Below are 17809 nucleotides of genomic sequence, written 5' to 3'. Positions count from 1 at the left end.
GGGGGGGGGGGGGGGGGGGGGGGGGGGGGGGGGGTGTCGTAAGATTATGGTGAAAGCATGTAGGTGTATGTGTGTAAGCATTTGAGAAACTCACTAGGAGGTAGGGTGCCATTGTAGACTGTGGGGACGAAGCCGACGCTGTGCCTATGGGAGCGGCTTGGGGAGGAACGCAGCATGTCCCTGGGCTCCGGTGAATGCTCATCGTTAGAATAGCTCTGTGATGAATGACAGAAACAATAAGTTACCATTTTCCCTGCAGGGTAACAAAACACCATTATGTCTAGGGACAAATCCTCTACACTTTGCTGGAGACAAGTACCGGACCAGACAAGTATGAGAAAAATTACTGAACGAACATCCCAAAACAGTAAAATAGACATTTAGCCCCCCACCACCCCCATTCTGCATGCTTCAGGGCCTGAAGAGGTAGCCAGGCATGGTTGTCTGAGCCCCAGGCACTGACTCAGCTCCTGGGCTGGGTGTCTGTACCAGTGCAGAAGCATCAATCACTTTGACACGCTGGCTAAGAGGCAAGTCCCAGAGGCATTACTCTGACAGAGCTGTAAATTCTATTACAAAATGGATGCTTTGGACCACTGGTATGATTTGAAATGTTGGCCACATTTTGAATTCAAACACTTGTCAATGTAAGCTAACTGCCTTGAATTGGTGTGGAGAGTAGGCAAAAGAGAATTTTTACGGGAAGAACTTCCAGGAGCACATGCACCACATAAAGATCCATTTGTGATGCTTTAAATGGACTCACTTGGAAGGTTGGAAGAGTGATGGTCTGGGGGGTCATCCTACGCCGAAGGGCGGGTGCAGATTTAGGGCGCGGCCTCTTAACCTCTGGCTCCTCCCCCCTGGTTCGGCCGATGTCCTCGTCACATGACTTCCTCGAAGTCAGGACCTTGCCGTCCAGGAAATAGTGGTTTCCATTCCTGTCTCGTTCTCGCTCACTCCTCTCTCTGCTTTCTCCTGCTGCCATGGAGGTGGCGGCCTCTCCCTTGCTATCTGAGGTGATTGTGCTGTCAGAGGCAGAGCTGCTTTGATGTTTGTGTTTGAACTTAAAGGAGTCACTGCGAGTGGGTGGGGTTGGAGGGGTTGGGGTAGGGGTGGATGAGGAGGACAGGGACTCTGTCTTTGAAGGTTGTGGGGAGTGGGAAGCTGCAGCGGCGGCGGCTACTGCAGCAATCTGATTTGCTGCCATGTACTCCATCTTAGAGGAAGGTGTTTCGGGGCGTTTGAAAGTGTCTGGGTCGAAGATGGACTTCCTTTGCTTGGGCGATTTGTAGATGGAGAGCTGGGCTGCAGCTGTGACTGGACTGGTGTTTTCTGGCGCAACCGACATGGCTCCCACCATCATCTTAGGCCACGTGCCCCCACTGTGCTTCTTCTCCAGGGTTGTCTCCATTGTGATGCAGTCTGAGGGAGAGACAGGGTCAAAGGGCAAGGAGGAAGGGCCCTTTGTGTAGGGACAGCACTCCTGGAAAGCACTGGGTCCATAGCGGCCTGTGCCCAAGTCAGAGGCTGGCCGAAGGCTAGTGGCATGGAGGGAACCTGTGGAGAACGGCTTGCTAATGTCGCCGTACACCTCATCAGATTCACCTCTGACCTTCCTCCTCTCCCCAGAGATGCTACTCGTGCTGGTGCTCCCAACATCAGGGCAGAAGATGTCAGTCTGTGTTGAACTGTTGTGTTTGAGATTGCGGCTGTTCCGGGAGTGAATCTCTGACAGGTGAAGGCGCCCGTTGGACTTCTCTGATGACTCACGCAGGCTCTCAAAGATGTTCTGGCCTGATGTGCTATGAGGGAAGAACTGTGGCGAGAACAGATGAAAGAATTAGCCTCACCAAATGAACATTTTTATATACTGGCAAAGTAATTAGTAATGCTTTAGATAATTCAGTTCTCACAAACCAAATTGTAAAACTGCTATGTAGGGCATGCAAAAGTAGAAAGAAAGCTCTTGAAGATTTTTGGCATAGGTGAAGTAGAAAGGAGCTCAGAAAGTGAGAAAGAGTGTGGCCCACCTTCATGAGAGAGAGGCTAAGAGAGTCCCTGCAGCTCCTCAACAGAGCCTCACACTCTGTCACAGATTTGTTATCCAGAGCAATGCCATTTATCTGGGGAGTAGAGAAAGACACAGGAAATAAGGACAGGTCATTCAACACTTAAGCAATGCACGTTAGTCTGTATGATATTCCTCTGAGACGGGGTAAGTGTTGTATGTCTTGTGTGGCAGTTTTGACAAAATAAATGCACATCTACATAACACATACAGGTGACATATCTTCTGAATGTGAGAGTGCCTGGGGCCTGTGATGCGTTTCACTCACTGTGGAAAACACAAGAAATCTAGACCAGCACATTTCAGTCTGCAGAACCCACACACTGCAATCCGCACATTTCCTTCACAATGGGCTCGCCTTGAGAGAATTTTCTTTTTAAATGGTCAGAGATATTAAAGAGCAAAGTCAGTAATATATTACAGCTGAGATTTATCATCAAATCACTTCAGGAAAGAACTTTCTGCTTTGACCTAGAACATATCTGCTACACATCTGATACATTTTATCGAGCATCTCTTGGCTCACCTCTGAGCCTCAGAGTTTAGCTACCGACATTCAATTGCATCCCATGCATATTTCATTGCAGATTTAGCACTGTGGACTCTTTTTTTCCTTTTTTTCCTCTTTCAAACACAATTAAGCGTTTAATAAGTTATATATAACACGATACACTAATGTGATTAACATCTACAAGGGCATGATCAAACACGATACTCTGCCATGATTAAGATCTCTCAAAGCATCATCTGTACTTACCATTGCTAATTGTGGTTGCAGCTGAGCTATCATCTGGCATATCAGTTCCCTGGCTACATGGATAAGACTGCTCTGCTGCTAAATGGTGATATCTAAGTTCTCTGAGACTGGCTTCTCTGAGAGGGTAATGCACAGGGGTGTTAAGATTTCCGCTGCAACTGGCAGATTAGCATAAGAGACAAGGTCACTTTTCAAAAGATGGGAGATGGTGATGTATAGTTTCATTTCTGACACTCGTCTTCTCTTGTGTGCGAAGACAGCTCCACCTAGCCCTCTACTGCTGCAAGTTTTTTGAGGATTTAATCAAAGCAGGAGACTTTCCTCCCTCTGCTTCACACACTCAACCAAATCCCACCTTATCTGGCTTTTGGAGTGTGGATACTGGAATAGAACAGGGCCTGGTTTAGAAAGCCAAGGGAACCTGTGTGAGCTGCAGTATGGTAGATGCGGAGAAAGGGAGTATAAAAAAAATAAATAAAATAAGATGGATCTTTAGAGGAGGCGCTAACAAGGACTCACAGCGATCAGTCGGTCTCCAACTGTAAGAGAACCCTCCCTGGCTGCTGGACTGCCCTGGACGATGGCAGTGACAAACACGCCGCTCTCCAGTCCAATGCCACTGTCTGAGATACAGAAGAGAAAATAAACAAGAAAACGTGAAACGGCAGCCACAAGGAAAAGTAACGACACGAAGACAAAGCCTTTAAACTTTATAAGCAAGCTAAGTCATTTAGCAGTCTTATGTACACCTTTGTGTCCCACGAGGTTGATGTGAACAGGAGTGACGAGCCTTCCTCCCAGAGACTTCCTTCTTCGTACCACCATGTTGATCAACCCTCCACCATTGAGGACAGCCTTCACCACCTGCTTCCTATCCTTATTGGTCAGGTCGACGTCATTAATCTTCAACAACCAATCATTCACTCTGGAAACGCAAGAGGACGGACGATGAGGCATTTCATAAACTCTTAGTCCAGAAAAGGACATTGGAGAGCTTCATGAGGCAGCTCATACCTTAACCTTCCATCCGCGATACTTCCTTTGTCCACCCTTGTAACAAATATTCCACAATCCCCTGGTAAATACGGATCATTTACTCCCTCAGCAATATCAAACCCAAGTGCCTTCAAATCCATGTCATCCTGTAAAAAGGCAATGATATAAATGTCAGTCTTCATTTTGACAAACTTATTTCAATATCATCAAGTTTTTGGCTTTAGAAATCTACTGGCTCTCAAGAGACTGGCATGTCACCAAATCACTCTCAGTAATAAGAGCTGAGCACTGCTCTTACCCGGTCTTTTTCAAACTCCACCACCTCTGTCTCCCACTCCAGGGAGTCTGTGTCAATGGCTGAGTCGTGAGAGCTGTGGGCCATTAGCTGACAGAACCGGGCCTCCTTCTCCAGCTGGCTCTCCATCTTCTCCCTTAACAAAGGAAGACATCGCACACAGAGTCAAAGGTCTGTCACTTGAGGATGTATGGGCAGAGACAACAGAAAGAATCAGACACAGTCAGTCAGAATACTGGAAAAGATTTTCCAAACCAAAAGCACACCGTTCCTCTGTTTGGAATAAAATTAAAGTGTGTGCATCATAATGGATGTAAAACCAGTCTGTATTTGGGAGGGGGTTGCATGTACACAGATAAAATAACATGGAGAAGGTTATACATGATTTGACCTTCTTTTTATATGGCTCAAAATTTTTTTTATGTGGTTCTATCCTTTTAATCCACTTTCCTTTTTGTGGTTATGGGAATCAAATTTATATTTACTCATAAGAAAACTAAAAGTAGAATGCACACAATGCCCCACTGTCAGAAAGATATATGGTGTCCTATCAAGGCATGCCTTGAGGGTAGCTGTGACATTAAAACCCCAATCAACCATTGTTCTTTATAGAGGATAGAGGAAGAAACTCTCAAAGTCACAGCATACTGCGTACTCCACATGGTGCGTCGATTCAAAAATGGCTGTCATATCCGCTTTAACCAGCAGGGGGAGCTTTTACATGCAATATAAACACGTTCTTATGCAGGGAGGAAGAGACAATGAGAATCCAAATGTGTATGTGTGTCCAAAACACTGCCACTTTTTGGGATTACACTTTTAATCTGGCCATGTGGAAAGGGTGCCAGACAAACAACAGAGCTCTGTGATGTCTCCAAAGGCAGAATATCAGTGTTTACGCCCTGCCACACACTGAGTACAACAGCTTATAGAGACAAAGACAGTATGACACAGGAAGTTGGCAAAGTAGAGGCAATGAAGTCCTGAAGAAGGATTTTCCTTGGATTGAGTCTTTCGTATCATTTTCATTTCATTTTCAAGACTCACTTTAGTTCTTTGAGTTCTCTCAAAGAATCGTTCTTCTGTTTCCTCATATCGTCCAGGTTACGCAGGGCATCGGCCAAATCGCTGACTGCCCGGTCCCGTTCCCGCCGCAGATTATCACAAAGAGTCCTGGGGAAGGAGAGGAGAGAGGTGGCGAGACGATGTGAGAAGCGTATTGGAAGGAGCAGGTATTAGCTAGTGATTCTCTAAGATCTGGGTCATCGAATGTGCCCTTCAACTCCTATCAGGAGTCTTTAACAAACCCCATTCACAGACTGACCTTATGCTCTCCCTCTCCGCCACTATTTTGTCCCTCTCTTGAAAGGCCCAGTCCCGTCGACATTTGGCCACCTCAGCCTCCTGTGTGGCCTCCTTCAGTTCCTGGGACATGGCCTCATACTGTTTCCTCAGCATCTCAATCTCCTTATTGGCTCGTTCCATGTCCAAGGTGGCCGAGTCTTGTTTCTACGAACATTGAGTATACATGAATAACATTACTTATTATTTATTGCCTTTCCATTTGTTACAACATCCCAGAGTTTGCAGTCTTTTTACAGGAGACTACCCAGATGTGTGACTTTCAAACAAAAGGTTCAAGTACATGTGATATATAGAAGGACTGTTAAGAGGGCCATCTAGTGGGCAAACCTAGGTCCAGACATCAGAACTTTCAGTCCACCAACATCCTGTAATCCACCATCTAACAGCTCTAAGGATGCACTAAGCTCTTTATCATGTGTCTAGCCTTTGACTTTATACTGTCAAATCTAAGGTGTGGTGTATTTGTTACCTGTCTGGCCTGATAGTACTCTCGGAGCAACTGATCCCGTTGAATGATGGCCTCCGTCCTCTCCTTGCGGGCCACATCCCTCTCCTCCCTGACCATCTCGATGTCCTTGCAGGCCTGGCTCAGCTCCTTCTGAGCCTCGGCCTTGTCCTTCACCTCGTGGCAGTACTTCTCTAGCAGCTCATTCCTCTCGCAGATGGCCCTGTCGCGGTCCACCAGTGACGAGTTCAACTCCTGTCACAGAACAAAAGTGTAGTGTGTGTGTGTGTGGGAATGAGGGCATCTCAACACTGAGTCATTAACGCGATGTGATGCAGAGTGGCCCTACACTACTTATGAGTATCTTTTGTCTGTCAACCAGTGTTCAAAAATATTCTTCAAAAAGGAGGCGGTGGAGCTGACATATTTTTGTGCAGTGTGCTCTGTGAAATGGCCTTTGACCCACTGACTGAAAAGTAGATGCCTGGCCAAAGTCATTTTTACAGATGCATTAAAAACTTGACAGGTTGATATTAAATTCTCACAGAGGAAATAGTTTACTGAGTTACAGTCAGTGGGACACTAAGTCTCTTGTGGAAGCTGTGATGAGAATAGTTTTTATTCCAAAATATTTTAGGTTTGATGTTTTAGAAAATATATTTATTTGCTTTCCACTAATATCTCTACTGTAAATATGTAGCTGGAGGCAGCAGCCAGTTAGCTTAGCATAGCAAGAAAAAGACTGGAAACGGGGAAACAGCTATCCGGGTTCTGTAGTATAAGGTATGACAATACATGTAGCTAATGACGAGATAAGACAATACACCATATTGGGTTCACGAGAACAAGACAAGACAATATTTAATTTGACTGAAAGTCACAAAACGCACAACAATTCAGGTGTATTTGAAATGTTGCTTACATATTGTTTGTTTCATGTCACCATTTACTGATTTACTAATATTGGTTTAATCCGTACAAAAACTCAAGTGTAAAAACAACGATTCGCAGACTAATTCTTGGCCAGGACCAGAAACTTCCTGGAGTCCCTGGGGGATGCTTAGCAACTGGGACTGGGCATGAAATAGTCCACTATATAACCATTTTGGATTAAACAAACAAGATATAATTGTGTGGTGGTAGGTGGGTTTTGTTGCCTTTTAGACAGAGCCAGGTTAGCCGTTTCTCTGTTTCCAGTCTTTATGCTCAGCTAAGCTAACTGGCTGCTGGTTCCAGCTACCTATTAACCTTAGAGACATGAGTAGTCTCCATCTTCTCATCTAACTAAAATGCAAATAATTAGATGTTCCACAATGTGTTAAACAAGTTTTTCATTCATCTATATACACAAACGTCTATAATATATCGAATTTTGTGAGTAAAGGTTTAGTCATGTCATTTATTCATTTCTGTTTGATATTGTCTAAAATATTTGATATATTGTTTGAGAGAATTTATAAGAATAGTTATCATGATGTTGTGATATTAACAGTGCATCAGGTATGACTAATATATTATATAAAGTTTTGTACATTCTTAAACCTGATACCTGTCTGAGTGCCTCCAACTCTTCACTGGCCACCACTCTCTCTGAGGAGGTGTTTTTCAGCCGGGCTTCAGCAGCCTCCAGCTCTGTTTGCAACTTGTCCAGCTCCTTGATCACCTGGTCCCTCTCACTCATGATGAGTCGATACTCGTTGAACACGGAGTCCCGCTCCTCCTTGTACTTCTCGCAGTCCTTGGCTGCCTTCAGCTGCAGGTTCTTGTAACGTGTCACCTCTGACTGCAGGCGCTCCATTTCTCTCTGCAGCTCCTTGTTCTGAGCTGAGGACTTGTTCAGTTCCTGCTGCACTGAATCAAACCTGGGGAGGGCAGAGGACGATGGTGAGCGTTTGTATGAGATGCCCATATAAAATGATGTGCAGCCTGCAGCTCGACTGTTCCCATGTTTGTGTACAGGTGCTGGGGTCATCACCTCCTCTGCCAGACTGATTCAGTCCAGCGAAACCATCACAAGCTTGAACCACAATATTTACTACATATTGATATTAAGTGATTTTCCCAGCAATATAACAGTGGTTCGTCTCATGTGTTTTGTCGTCTGTATGTGTGCAGACGATAAATGCTTTCACCTCCTCATCGACGTGGAGTACTGCTGCTGGTAGTGCATGGCCGAGTCTCGCTGTTTGAGCAATGCATCCATCTGCTTCTGCAGCCTCCGGTTCTCCTCCTCGGCCTGCTCCAGGCGGCTCAGGTCTGTGTTATGGTTAGCCACCTTCTCACTGTAGCGCTTGCTCAAGGCATCGTACTCCTTCTTTACGCCCTCCAGCTTGTCCATAGCCGTGTCATACAGTTTGTTTAACACTTCTGACGAGCCCTTCTCTCTCATTACCTGGTAAGGACAACAAAAGTCAAAATGTTGATGCCATCAGATGAAATTGAACCGAGGCCATATTTGCTGTGCCCCACCTTAGCAGCAGATGGCATCAATGTGTAGGCAGGATTCTATTTTTACACGGCAAGCAAATCCTGTGCCAGCCTGAACAAAGTGCATTTTTAGAACTGCATTTAGGCATAAAAGTAAAGCCAAATGGCTGTCCTGCAAAATTAACACTTTTGTGTGTAGATTGTGTCCTTCAGACTGCATTATTCATTCTCATTACTGCAGATCTTGCTAATATAGTCCTCCTGACTCCTGACAGAGCTACTGTGACCTCAGGGCTGTACTGACCTATACAGCATACAGTGCGTATTATACACTGATCAGCTACATGGTTTGGGTCAGCGTGCCCTTTGCCCAAGCCCTTTATTCCTGCGCTTGCCCTTTTCAGAATTGCTCTGTATGCACTTCCCTCTGCTTGGCTGCCCTGTGCTCTTAGCCACTGCAGTGTTCCCGTGGGTGCTGTGTGAGACAGGACAGCACTGAAGTCCAAAACAAGTCACAGCACCCTTGTGCTGCTTAGAACAAAGTATTAAGTGCATAGTAGACAACAGGCAATATTGTTTGACTGTCTGAAATGTATGACTTCACATTAGAAAGAGGAACTATTAAAAATGTATGATGCTGTAGCAAAGTAAAAATATTCTTTGTGAAAAATCTGTTTGATTTTGGATGTTGGCATAACATCTGGGCAGCTACAGTAAACACCCACACATGTGTCTGCTTGTGTGTGTGTGTGTGTTTAAGTGCGAATGGATTGTACCTGCTGTTGTTGCAGCCGGAGGTCTGCTAACTCTTTCTGGTCTTCACTGTGCAGTCGTTGGAGCTCCTCACAGTTCTGTTTCAGGTGGTTGTGCTCTCGGACAAGTTGGGCATTGTCCCTCCTGAGTGTCTCCATCTCCTCCTTCAGCTGTGTCTGTTCGCCCAAGACGCGACTGTGCAGCATGCTGGGTAGAGGAAACACATGTGTGCGTACAGGGAGACACACTGCACATGCACAGATAAATAACAGAAAGCAAGCTTTGATGATATTAAGAAAACAGGGGGCTTAAAACCCAGTAGGAGAACTTTAAATGCCTAGATTAACACTTTTTTAATCAAGCTTTCTGTGCGGAATATGTTGAACCGATGTCAGCCAAAAGCGTACAAAGCATCCGTGTTATCTATATACTGTATAAAACATCGATCTGATTACCCATTCAACATCTAAAATTTAACAACTTACCTTTTGCTTCTTTCATGTTAGAAAATATTCAAACTAGCTGCACTCTCTAACAGTTAATACACTGTATGATCACTTTCTATGCTCTAGAAATTGTGCTTCAGCTTATGAGCTGTTAGGCTGAATTATTCAATCACATAAATGCCTCCATTTCCAAGCTTTTAAAACCGTGCATGTTATTATTTTTTTGTAATGCCAATTCTCTTTCAATGTGCCAGCTGTAGCTCCAAGGGATGTTCTTTCAATTAGGTTAATTGCAACTCCATGCCAGAATTTGCTGCAATTCCATTAAAACAATGCAATAAAATGTAATTCTTTCTACGATGAAAAGCAGCAGGCAGCTGGTGACAAAACGTTTATCCTACGCTTACAACACTCCAGACACAAATTTACCACTGCTTTAATATGGAAATCTAAGCAACTAGGTGAATCACATTTACACTACCTGTATTATACAGATAAATGTTTAAAACTGAATGACTATTAAAGAGTCCTTCGTTAGCAACCAGAACGGGAAAATTGGTACGATGACACTTAGCAGGAGAAATACTTACTGGTAGAAGTCGGCTTCTTTTACAGCCTCCTCGCACCTCTTGAGTGTTTTGGTGTGCTGGTTCTGGAGAGACTGCAGATCTGCCATGGCCCTCATGCACTGACTTTTCAGACGCTCATAATCATGACTGGCTTTGGAATTTGGCCTTAAGGTGAAAAGCAGCAAGGAATCAAAACTCTATCCAGCAGCCTTGTGCGATAATGTGGCCAAACCCAGTAAAGATTATGGAGGATATAAAAAAATATTAGTGACCTGCCCCTTGTATGTGCTTTCATAATATCTGAGTGAAATGTTTGACTAAATGTAAATTGCATTTTTTTTTAAGTATGCAATGATGTAAGCAAAGCAGCCATCGTATCATCTGTTGCACAAGAAACATCTGGTAAATAGAGCACATTAAACTTAATTAAGAAGTCAGTGGCCCAACTCTGCAAGGTAGAGTCAACATTATTCCACACAGCAGAGAATTAGTAGATGAAAACAAGGCAGACACTACTGACATCAAGATGACTTTAACAATCTAAAGAACGTAATCATTACCAATCACATATTTTCTCAGATCAGGTCAATAGTTGGACGTGCTGTATTTCATTTAAGCAAAAAAAACAAAAAAAACAAAACAAAAAACACTTTAATCACAGTAGACAAATTCATAGAGATCAGCCAAATAAAAATCGTTACCACAGGGAAATAAACAATAACATCAACTTGGCGGGCAGGCCAGGATTTGCACCTGCAGTCGTCGAAGGTGGTCCCGGGTGATGCCAATGCCAGACGCTTACGGAGCTCATCCCTCTCCCTGGTCACCTGACGGAGCTGGAACAAGATAGTGTCCAGGTTGTCGCCGGATGGCCGGTTGTCGTTGATGGCTGGGGGTGGGGAGGACGCTTCACCATTAACAGGCGAACCTGCAACAGTGAGCACATTACCGGAGGCTAGGACTATCAGCACACAGTGGAAGAGTTTCACATCATCATTCACAAGTTTGCAACCAACTTTAGCATTAAAGTTTAGATCTGCCCAATGAGGGCAGCCACTGCCTGCTATAAACTCCTATATAATCTGCTCAGGGTTCTTTTTCTGTGACAATTTGCAGGAAATTATCTTGGATTTACAAGACTACACCATCTTTAATCTCTGACATGAAATGAAAAGCAGAAAAAGCATACAAGATTTGGATTTGGTGATGTAATGCATCTCTAGTACTCTATGTGTGGGTAAAACAAATGTATCCATATATTCTTGAATTAAATGTAAGTGCTCATGTTTGTAATAACAAGGAATCGAGGTCTAAGGAATAGGTAATAACTATATTTATATAGTTGATTTCTAGAATTTCTAGATGTCGTTTTCATTACCCTGGTCTTATGTACACTATCATAAGATCTGTCAGTTCCCCTCTACCTGTCATGACAGAGATTAAAATTCACCTGACTGATCTCAACAGAGGAGGGTTTGAACAAGGTCATTCTGTGTGTACTTGACAGTGAAAGACATATTCTGACAAAAAAAAAAAAGTATAAATAAATATATTATTGCAGAGTCACTTTTGGGGTCGATTTCATCATTGAAAAGAACACCCATGGCTGGAAATCTGAGGATTATGTCCATCTTTGGCTCAACATTTGGCCCTTTTGGAGGTTTATGTAACACAGCTGAGTCATTTGGACTTTAGTCAAAACTAGGGAAAGGCAAGCATGGCTTTCTTAAGGAAAGAAAGACACTGGGAGAGTGGTTTTGCCCCAATGTGGGATTTAAAGAAAAAAAAAAAAAAATACTACTCAGGAATTACACTAATATCAGTGTAAACAGCATGCCACATGCCATAATGCAGCCATGCTGATTTTACTTTTGCACTGTTATAGTGTGTTTGGAGATGGTAAATAATGGTATAGACCTGGCATGAGACAGACACACACACACACCCACACCCCGCCCTTGGATCCTTATACATACCAACACTACTGAGGGAGCTGCTGCTTTCTGAGTCAGAGGGCATAGTGGAGAGAACGCTGTATGTGGAACCTGCCAAGAAACAAAGGCCAAGAGAAGAGATACATTCAGATATAAAGCGCTGGCAGATTGATTAACCAATTACATACAAGCTTGAATTAATTGCCTGTACATGTGGAAATGAAAAATTATTACAGTCAGCTTCATATTCCCTGCACACTTTTATGATAAATTTGATGCAGGGTTTATACTTGGAATAATAACTTCCAACACTTCCTCTTAGCAGCTCTATATTATCGCCCCAGACCGCTGTAGTCATTAAAGCGCCTTTCCCTCACTGTGCACTCTGCCTTGCTTTGATGTATAGTCCCTGTATGTTTCTGCTACACAGGCAGAATGTCACGGCTGAAATGGGATTTTCTCTTTTTATGTCAAGCACATAGAGTAGGGGACGGGGGGGGGGGGGGGGGGGGGGGGGGGTTGAATCTCTATCTGAATAGCTGTACACACTGTTAAGCTCGGGGATATTTCACACAGGCGACCACAATCCAGGAGAGTGTATGCAAATCCCCGTTATACTGCAGAGTCCCTGCTCCAAAGAGCAACATAAACATGGCTGGCAACACATCATTCGTATTGTACAGTAAAAGTTAGTTATTTTCACCAAATACTGCTGCAGCCAGGGTATTAACTAAAACCAATCACTATTTTAACTCCTCACTGGCTCACAGTAAAACAAAGAATTTACTTTAAATATTTCTTGTAGGGCTGAACGATTTGGGGGAAAAGTCTAATTTTTCTGCCAAATATTGCGATTACGATTTGATTAGCAATTTTTTTGTTTAGTTTAGTTTTGTTTAAGTTCAATATTCAATGCCAGTCTATTTTTGACGGAAGCTGCCGTGATAAAACTAATGTTCTGAAAATGGACTACAAAAAGCGCATCTTTGATGGTGCGTTCCAGTTGACATGGGAAGTCGGAATTTCCGAGTTGAAAGGTCAAAATTTCAAAGGGAACGCCCCCTTAAGGGAAGTCAGGAGAACCGCACTACCCCGACTTTGTGATCCAAGATGGCTGTCGGGGTATCAACAGTTAGTATAACCTACAGCTTTCACTGTTTATTAGCACTTCTGTGTACTTGTGACTCATATAAATGTTCGTACACAAAGTGCTGTCCAACAGCTGTCTGTGGACGTGTTGCTACAGTGTTTAGTGTGAGTAAAAATACCGCAAAATGCGGGGGGTTTTTTGTTTGGTTGGTTTTTTTTTAAATCAATCGGCATATCAATAGCTAACCTGGCTAACGTTAGTTGTAAACAAATAGCTGGCCGAGCGAGTTTTTCCGATTTGTTAACTGGAACGCCGTCAACTTGGGTGTAACGACATTCCCAGCTCCGACCTCCGAGGTAAATGGAACGCAGCATCTGCGCCCCGTGTTGTCGTAATGATCTTTGCCTTTATTAAGGCGAGAGTATCAGCATCTGTGACTGAAGTAAAATTAATGATATTGCTGAAGGCTGGCAATACATATCGTGAGGCTACACGCTGCAACATTATCCTTACTTTGATCACGTTACGAGACAGCTCGCGTGGGTCTCAGTTAGGCCTATTGTTGACATTTTAAGACATAGGCCTATGCATATTAGCAAGTTATGACATAAGAGAGAAAAGGCTTAATAGCCAATGGTAACTTACAAGGTGATCAACATCCTTTATCAGTCATGGTCGGTGATTTCTTTTTTTTTTTAATTATTTTTTTTAAATTGTAGGAAACACTTTATAGATGATTTTAACAACCCGAAACATAAAATGGCGTTGAAACAGTATTAGATTACAAAAAAGCCTAAATAAAACAAACCAAAAGCAAGAAGGTAATTGTGAGTCTTATTCAAGTAGCCTATCATAATGTGAGTCTGTATTGCAAGGACCTTGCTAAATGTTGTCAATGGATTTTATTTCTTTGAGAACGTTTGAGAACGTTTAAATGTTGCCGCAAGGAATTGTGGGACGGCATTCTCGCCTTTCCTTTCGTAAAGGATGGTCCGGTGTACCCTATGCTAAAGGAGATATGAAAGGAAGCACTGAGGCTCCTTTCCTTAGCTTTTAGAGAATTCGCAAAGCTCTTATCATGGCTGCCACTGAAATACTTCCGGTTCACTTCACTCAGTTAGGAACCTTCCTGAGCAAAAAAGACTTTTAGAACGCAGCCTCTTATTTATAGTTTCCTCGCTTGAATCGAAAGTTGTTCCACTTCGCCATCTAGCAGGTCATCCCAAACCCAAAGCTCTTATTTGCACTCCGAGGAGCGAGGATACACCAGTGCATCCTTCGCGGAAGTCTTTTACTGTTCGACACGCCCCCTTAACGTGTAGTCCTAGCTGTTATAGTCATTGGACGCTGCAGCTGATCAGACTGATCTGATGCATCACCACAGATAACATTAAACTCTAGTGTATCACTGCAAAGTGTTAGGCTATATTTGATTTGTTTTATGATTCACTGTCTAGTTAAAATCTGAGTTCATTGTAGGTCTCAACAACAAAAGCCCCAACACAACTTTCTTCATTTAGGCTATTAGAATGATTTTATTTTTCTTTTTTTTCCTCCCATCAACTTTTATTATGAAGACAATTAAAGTCAGAGAGAGTCAGAGAGTCTGTCAGCAAGAAACACGTTTTACCTCATTTATCGTCTTCTATTCAGTCACATTTGAGGCTGGTCATTCCTGTGTTTAGTCCAATAGACGACAATAAATAGTAGCCTAAACCAGTTAGGACTCGGACAAGTCACTAAACTGCACTAAAGTCTCTAACGAAGCAAGCAAAGGAAAATAAATCCGCTCATCCAGCCAATCTCACCTACTCGCGTCGGATTGCTATAATGGTACGCAGTGATCGATCGGTGATGAGTGATGTGACTTGCATAAATTAAATGCATGCAGTAGACTAGTGTTAAATGATATCTGAAGAGGAAGTAAACTGAAATCCTAAAACTGAGCGTTGATCATTTCAATTTCCCTTAAACATAGAGCAAATAAATCCCAAGACAACATGATCATATTCTGGGTTATTCAATAACGAATTTACAATCAGAATCAATAAATATAAATGCAGATATATCAGCATTGTGCCAGTAGAAACTGCCTAGGCCTACAGTAACTTATCATTATTCATGTGCAGGTGTTTGTTAAACAGGTAACAGCTACAGAGAGAATCATGCTGCTCTGCATTGATGACTGAGACTTTATTTTTTTAATATATATACACACTCCATCAAAAATCTCTACAGCTGCCGACTCACAGCTGATCCAGCTGTGATCAGCTGCCGCCGTCATCAGAAACGGACGTCGCTTCATGTGACACTTCGGAGGAAAGGACGTCTCATGTCTCTAAAAACATATTTCCTCGTTCCTTCTCTCCTGACTTGGTTTCCTTGCGTCCCTCCATGCATCCCCGGTGGGTGGCAATAAGACGCAGGAAAAGACGGCAAGTGAGGGTATCCAAACGTGGATGCAATTAAGAGACTTGAGAAGCATCCCCTGTTGTGTACGCAAGCCATTTTCCTGCCTTTTTAACACCATTGTGTTTAAAAACTTATTGCAGCTGATTGGGTAACACCTGTGACAAGCCCACCAAACACAAGAAAACATACCTAGAAGCCTGTTGCGGAACGTTGCACAACGCTGCAAGGAAACATGTCGTTCAATCTGAAAACGTTGCTAACCGGTGCAAAACAAATAAACAAAATCTGAACAATGCTCCATGTGGATATGTACCGTTAGCCTGCAGAGAGCGGAACGGAATTGGCTCACAGAAGGCGGTTATATGTAGTTGAAGCACACACAATGACAAATTAACAACATGTTAACAACGTGTACACTTGAGCTGAAACACTTGAGTGAATTGACGCCGGACAAAACCGCGGTACAACCGCCGTCTGTGTGGCTGGCAACATTATCCCACGTTTTCTTCTAGTTTCATTTGATGTTGTAAAGTGTAAGCCCTGTGCCCACTCTGATTGGTGAGTAGGACCATAACTGGAGGCGCATAGCGCTTGTGATTGGCGAGCAGATCTGTCACACAAGGACGACAACGGAATGAATTTGTAACTGCACGACTGTTTAAAACGGGTCAAATGCCCTGTATGATTAACCTATATTTTAATCGCCACCTTTACGATTAACTAATTGCGTTCCTTCAAATCGAAATTTCGATTCGAAAATGATTCATCATTAAGCCCCAATTTCTTGGCTTAGCTCCTTCCTATGTCCCCTGGACAGATCCCTTAGATCATCAAGTAAAGGTCTACTTACTATACCTACAATAAATTGGTGGTGGTCTCTACCACTAAGATCTGCTGCTATAAAGATTTCTTCTTCAGGACTAAAAACATATTTTTTTCGAAAGCGTTTAAACAGGTAAAATATTTCTGAATCAAATCAATGTTCTCTTTATTATCCCCTTTTAAATAATAGCAATAAATATAATGCCTTATTTTATTCTATTTTTGTAGTATTGTAATACCTTCATATGATGGGTTTTTATTTCATCCAATGTATATTCTTTCTCGCTTGCTTTTTATTTGAAAGCACATTGTGTCTGAATGTGCTATAGCAATAAACTTTGACTTGACCACCCATATTTTCCAGAAGTAGATGGGTTTAACATTTTTACATCCCCACACATCCAAGGTTGCTGTGTTAGCTGTTGCAGGAAGACACAGAACAGCACAATTTATAGTAAATAAGGTCCCCTCGATACACATTTTAGAAAATGCTTCCAGTAATTAAAACTGAAAATACAAACAGGGAAAAACTGTCCCTCTAAGTGAAAATCCAATTTTCACACAAATATTTAGATTTATTTTTTAAATACACATTGATAAATGTACAGCTGTAACGAACAATTATTTTCATTGTTGTTTATCTGCTGATTATTTTCTTGATGAAACCATTAAACATTTACTCTTAAGCGTCAAGGAGACATCTTCAAATGTCTTGTTTTGTCTGGCCCATTGTCCAAATCCCAAAGGTATTTCATTTACAACAGAAAAACATTGATTCTCACATTGTATACAAGCTGGAACCAGATAAATGTTTTATATTTTAACTTGAAAAATAACAAAAAATAAATTGATTATCAAATGCTTAATTTTCTTGTTGTCGGCTACTGGTTAATCAACTAATCATTTCAGCTCCAAGTCAGTTCCAAGAAGTCCTGTGTATACAGTCATACATTAGACATATTTGATCCTGCATAAAACAGCACAGTGAAGCACAGATAATGCAAATCTAGTGATATAAATGTACACCAAACACATGGATAAAGTCTTTCTGTGTACAGGGTTTAAAAGAGCCGAGGAATGGTAGCTGGCTTTGTTAGCAGCAGGCAACAGATTGACGCCAACTCTTCTAGATCTCCATCTCTGTCCTTGCTTCCCCACTGGGTTTAGAAACAACTCTGGCTCCAGCCCTCAATGTGTGACAAGGCCAAGCCTAATTAACTATGAGCTCTGTGCGACTGAGCCACTCCATTTTAAACTCTGCAGACAGAGAGGAGAGGAGAGGGGGGCAAGAGGGGAAAGAAGGGGACGGCATGGAGCAGAGGAGGACAGATGAAAGGAGATAGCCTAAGTCGCAAAAGAGATAAGGAGGGAGGGTGTTTGAGAAACAAAGAGGGAGAGAAGTAAGGAAAGAGATTGTAGAAAAAAAA

The 17809-nt window shown here is 42.7% G+C and overlaps 1 protein-coding gene across 3 annotated transcripts in view; it reads right to left on the bottom strand.

Annotated features, from left to right (window-relative positions):
- The window catches only part of dlg5a (discs, large homolog 5a (Drosophila)), a 44143-nt gene that overhangs the window by 13394 nt on the left and 12940 nt on the right, over nucleotides 1-17809 (bottom strand). For 2 of the 3 annotated variants that reach the window (XM_046069995.1, XM_046069997.1), the window contains exons 2-17: nucleotides 12101-12169; nucleotides 10878-11052; nucleotides 10146-10289; nucleotides 9133-9316; nucleotides 8062-8321; nucleotides 7479-7791; nucleotides 5954-6184; nucleotides 5444-5628; nucleotides 5167-5292; nucleotides 4123-4255; nucleotides 3843-3970; nucleotides 3578-3753; nucleotides 3348-3451; nucleotides 2034-2126; nucleotides 767-1819; nucleotides 95-215 (exon numbers count right to left, since the gene is read on the bottom strand). In XM_046069995.1, the coding sequence (XP_045925951.1) occupies nucleotides 95-215; nucleotides 767-1819; nucleotides 2034-2126; nucleotides 3348-3451; nucleotides 3578-3753; nucleotides 3843-3970; nucleotides 4123-4255; nucleotides 5167-5292; nucleotides 5444-5628; nucleotides 5954-6184; nucleotides 7479-7791; nucleotides 8062-8321; nucleotides 9133-9316; nucleotides 10146-10289; nucleotides 10878-11052; nucleotides 12101-12169 (3495 nt within the window). The remainder of the gene's footprint in view (nucleotides 1-94; nucleotides 216-766; nucleotides 1820-2033; nucleotides 2127-3347; nucleotides 3452-3577; nucleotides 3754-3842; nucleotides 3971-4122; nucleotides 4256-5166; nucleotides 5293-5443; nucleotides 5629-5953; nucleotides 6185-7478; nucleotides 7792-8061; nucleotides 8322-9132; nucleotides 9317-10145; nucleotides 10290-10877; nucleotides 11053-12100; nucleotides 12170-17809) is intronic. The other variant, XM_046069996.1, reaches the window with a different exon arrangement.

The sequence above is a fragment of the Micropterus dolomieu genome, linkage group LG15 (assembly GCF_021292245.1).
Source record: "Micropterus dolomieu isolate WLL.071019.BEF.003 ecotype Adirondacks linkage group LG15, ASM2129224v1, whole genome shotgun sequence".
In the NCBI taxonomy this organism is placed as follows: domain Eukaryota; kingdom Metazoa; phylum Chordata; class Actinopteri; order Centrarchiformes; family Centrarchidae; genus Micropterus; species Micropterus dolomieu.
The sequence above is the reverse complement of the archived record's forward strand: the minus strand, read 5'-3'. Positions and strand labels throughout refer to the sequence as shown.